Genomic DNA, 5,004 nt, shown 5'->3' with positions numbered 1-5,004 from the left:
GAGGTCTCTTAATGGAAGTAATACCTTTTTGGCTTTGCATGTAGCTGATATACAACAGTGTGATAATCTTAAGTATTTTAAGTCTACAGACATGACAATATTTTACTAAAACATTTAGCATTTACCTAAAAGGCATACATGTGTGCAAGTATGACAGAAAGTGAAAGGGAGAGAAAGAGAGTTGGAAATTTCTCTTTGTGCAGAGCAGAATTTTGTGCCATATTAGTGTTTTATAATGTCATTCAAAAAAATTCTTGAATGAATTAGTTGGTGTTGTACTGAAAAACATTTGAGGTATAATAAATCCACCTGAATTGATTTGAAAACATTTTGACAATTGTTTAATATGTTTTGTTGTATTGTTGCTTTTTTTTTTTTTTTTTACAATGTTAAGGTTTACAATATTGTGCACAACAACATATTAAGATACAAGAGATACTAAGTAAAATACATTCAAATGCAATCATGTTGGATGATGAGTTAACAAGATACTTTAGCTCTTTTAATACAATAAAACTGTACATTTTAAACTCTACAAACATTGTTAGTAAATACAAAAAACATGTGTGTTTTGATGCATTTTGAAAGGTTATAGAGAGGAAGAAAACATGACCACAACTGCAAATGAGGTTATTGGTTAAGGTGGAAACCCAAGTAGAAAAATGAACATCAGAAAGTAAAATACAAACACAAACAGGTGCAGTGCAGTGTTTAGCTTCAAATTTCCCATGAGGGAAAATTGCTTTTCTGATTAGCATTTTTATGAACGAAATATGAGTGAAATGTGAATTGTTACTTTAATGCCATCAGTCATTTCACCACTGGCCTATAGTGTTAGACTGAAACTAACAGACACTTCACAAAATGCTTTAGGCTCCTTTGCACATGCACAAGCTTAACCACAAGTGAGGTCTTTCACATTTCTCTCTTCAACTGCTGCATCTTTTTTTTTTAATTCTTAACACTTGAACTGTTTTTAATTCTCCCTGATCTACAGCATTTTAAATTGAATCACTTGATATTCACACTAAATGAAAAGAATGATGCCTCACATTCTAAACTGAAAGAAGGCTGCAGAAAAAATGATTACACACAAAAGGTACATAAGAATTCAAATATATAGCAATAAATCATTTGAAAGCTTTGCCAATCCAAACAGACAGTAAAACAACCTAAAGCCTTATCAATCACAAGTATTTATCGAATCTGCTTGGAAGATTGATAGTCCGGGTTGATGAATGTCTGTACAGAGGGCTGGGCGTTCGCATTGCTCCGTTTCATCTCTTCATAAACTGACTCTGAGGGTGGATTTGATGGTGTGTAATTCGTGTTCCCGCAACAGAACTTCTGAAAATGAAAAAAATAAAAAATAAATAAGTGACTAATTTTAAAATGTCAATTATGTGAAAAAAAAATAAAAATAATAAATTGTTATGTTCTTGACCAATATTCTTCAAGTATTTTGTCAGTTTTTAAACAGACTGTGAATAAACAATGTACAAGAAAAAACATGACCATTTAAAAACTGTTATACAGTAAATCTCAACCCTGTGGCCTCCCAACACTGCTCATTTTGAATGTCTCCTTTGTCTGACACAGCCATTTTAGGTCTTGGAGTGCCTAATAATAAACTAATGACCTGAATCAGGTATGTTTGATCAGGGAGACATTCAAAATGTGCAGTGCTGAAGGGGCTCCAGGGCTGAGAACCACTGATTTATAAGAAGAGCAAAAGGACATTTTACATGGAACACAGAGAGACACAGAACAACATGACACTTGCCCAACTTGTTTACAAGAATCGTATCGCTTGCATGACTGAAAGCGGCAAATACCACAAAAGATAATGAGTCACTGACCAATCACACAGAGCATTTAGCTTGTTCTGTGGTCCAATAACAACATGAGAAAACTGTCGCTGATTTTATTGAGCTCTGACTTCCGTTTCTCAAAGAAGATAAGAAGAAATAGGCCTACAGTTAAACAATAAAGACCAACATCAGTGGTTCTCAAACTGGAGGGCACAGAGATCTAAAGGAAGTAATATAAAGAAATATAAAGCAGACAATGAATCTACGTACAATTCACAAATACCAAAACAGCGAGCCTACACCAGATGCTAGTGGCGCGATGCGACAAAAACAAATAGAACCCATTATAACCAGTGACACTTCAGTGATGCTATCTTCTAGATGCGGTGCATCACAACAAGTCCCCAATGGTAAGCTGATCCCCCATTCTATTTCGGATGCAGCCTACTCCAGCGCTCTGACACAAAGGACAAATGGGGTTTCACTTTATTTTGATGGTCCCTTTAACACATTCTGTTGACTATATACTGTTGCACCTACATGCCTACTAACTCTCAAGTTACTTATAGTCAGTAGAATGCCTGTTGGGGGACCAACACAATAAAGAGTTAGCAGATATTAAGCAGACAGTCTACTAATACTCTGATGAGTGTTAGTTGACACCAGCGCAATGTTACTTATATTCAACAGGATGTTAAAAAAATTACCATCAAAATAAAATGTTACCTAAATGGGTTTGCAATATTCGCTTTATCCACGTCCAAGTGACAGCCTCTGTTGTGGCGCAGCCGTTGCGGTAAAAAGTCAAGAAAATTTGACGAGGCATATCGCCCTTATTAACAAGTACAACAGTGGGTAATGAAGAGAGACCACAGTGTTTCCTGCCTCAAAATGTTAGCTTCTGACAATATGAAGCTGAAAATAGTAGTACTGTATTAATTACAATATTTTAAATAAATGTATTGAATACATACAAAATGTGAAGAATGGTGGGTCCCCAGGCCCAGAGTTGAGAACCAATGGTGCATAGTGTAAAAAAGGACATTTAAAATCATCCCAGAGTTTAAAAATCGCAAAAAAAATTACACATTAGAAGATTTTCAACATCAAACCACAAAACGCATCAATGGAAAGTCACTTGACAGCATACCTCAGTAATGCACTTCAGATTATGTCGTAATTTTATGCTTACCTTCAGAATCATACAGCAGATAACACTGCTGAACAGTAGCATGACAGCACACACAATGAGGATGATCTCCAGAGGAAGAGCATCTTCTGGGCAGTCTTTTTCTTTTTAATTTTTTCAATGACAGAATAAATAAAAAAATCAGGGCCAAAGAAATATAGAATTATACTTTTTATACTCTATGCATTTTTCTATTCAATATCAATCAGAAAGTGATTGTACTTCTAAATCTCTCCATCAAAATGTTCCCATTCACACCATTTACATACTAAACACATGCGGTACATTCATATAATAAACTCATGTTTTAGAATACAATTATTCACATGCAATAAGATACACTTACCTATCCATAACCAAGTGAACTTGCTAACAGTATTTTTTTCTTCCAAATTAAATTCACACCAGTAAAGCCCAATGTCTTCAGCAGTTACATGTAAGAGGGTGACACTGAGGTTGGGAAGTTCTCCACTTACACGGACTTTGGATTCGTTCGCTGTTTTAAAGGTAAGATTGTTTCCTTTGTACAAGTAGAAGAGTGTCTGCTGTTTACTTTCTCCTTGTTTGTACATGTACACTCCATCTTGATGACTTTTATCAGTAGCGCACTCGATGGTGACATCATGCCCAGAAGATTTGATTACTGTTTGAAGAAAAGCAACTATTAAGACTTTTTTTCTGCAAACACTTAAATACACTAATTAATTTACAAAGCTATCTTGTGTGTGCTTGATATTTTCTTAAAGGGTAATTCTCGCCAAAATTGAACCTATGCTCTTTTTGTTAATCTACCCGAGTCAAACTTTTGTGTAAAAGCATAATTAGAATGGAAACGACACTTTTAAGATTGACAGTATTTTCGTTTTAGGTCAAAATGCCTTGAGTGCATGGGGCACTTATATGATAGCATCAAAATCGCTATTTTTAAAACACTAAGGAGGCTCGACTCAACATAAAACTGTACTCGAAGTATCACCAGGGGCTCTACACATGAACTTGAGCATTGACTACATTGTTTGTATACACAAAGTTTACTATAACTGTCACCACCCCACTATTAATAATATTTAATTTGTTAACATTAGTTCATGTATTAACTAACATAAACTAACCATGAGCAATATATTTGTTACTGTATTTTTAACGTTATACAGCTGCTCAATGTTTGTTCATGTTACTTCACAGTGCATTAACTAATGTTAACAAATACAAAAAAAATAATATATATATATATATATATATATATATATATATATATATACTTACACATATTCATACCTTGCACCACTGTGGCTGCCCATGACATGCTTCTTATACAAATACTGATCAATAGAAAACTGTATCTCACGACGTACATCTTCGCTGCTCTTTGTGACAATGACTGTTTCTGTTCGACAAAATCAGGTGGAAGTGGTCACGCACAGTGACTTTTTTTTTTTTTTTTTTTTTGTAAAGGAAGCTGAGGGGAAGCTTCTGCATAGTAAATATAGTGTTATCCTAGATCCTGAAAAATTGTATATTATATATAAAAATAAATATTATCAAATTGCCTAAACCTAAACAAGTCAATATTGATGACATACTGTATAAGCTTTTATTTTGGCAGAATACTGGTAAAAATGCTGTAAACTTGTAAAGTATAGCTCTCCACAGAAAAGTTAATAAAATAAAATATATTATTCATACATATGCTTACTCTAAAGCAGGGATTCTCAACTCTGGCCCTCGAGATCCACTTTCCTACAGAGTTTTGCTCCAACATTGACCAAAATCACCTGCCTGTAACATTATAGGCTATGTTTGAAATTGCCCCCTATACTATTCACTATTCCCTACATTACCCCTGTCACTGTCACTGTCATCTGTTAGTCACCATCTGCACTACATGTCCCATCATCCTCTCCGGCTCACACCTGCACTCACTCCACCATTACTCGCACATGTCAGCTATCATCATCGTCATCACTCACCGTGTTCAGCTGTTGTTCCCCTCTGTTCAGTGTT

General features: G+C 34.9%; 1 protein-coding gene across 1 annotated transcript; it reads right to left on the bottom strand.

Annotated features, from left to right (window-relative positions):
• Positions 1-1,075: 1,075 nt before the first annotated feature.
• LOC308699298 (uncharacterized protein) lies at positions 1,076-4,366 on the bottom strand. The gene is made up of 4 exons (XM_081380006.1): positions 4,279-4,366; positions 3,347-3,643; positions 3,004-3,104; positions 1,076-1,347 (listed from the first exon to the last, which is right to left on the bottom strand). Exons 1-4 carry the CDS (start codon positions 4,355-4,357, stop codon positions 1,198-1,200), a joined length of 627 nt encoding a protein of 208 aa, XP_081236132.1. The 5' UTR covers positions 4,358-4,366; the 3' UTR covers positions 1,076-1,197.
• Positions 4,367-5,004: the final 638 nt, after the last annotated feature.

This window comes from Scardinius erythrophthalmus (assembly GCF_964197995.2).
Source record: "Scardinius erythrophthalmus genome assembly, chromosome: 12".
NCBI classification, from domain to species: domain Eukaryota; kingdom Metazoa; phylum Chordata; class Actinopteri; order Cypriniformes; family Leuciscidae; genus Scardinius; species Scardinius erythrophthalmus.
This window is presented reverse-complemented; position numbering and strand designations above follow the sequence as displayed.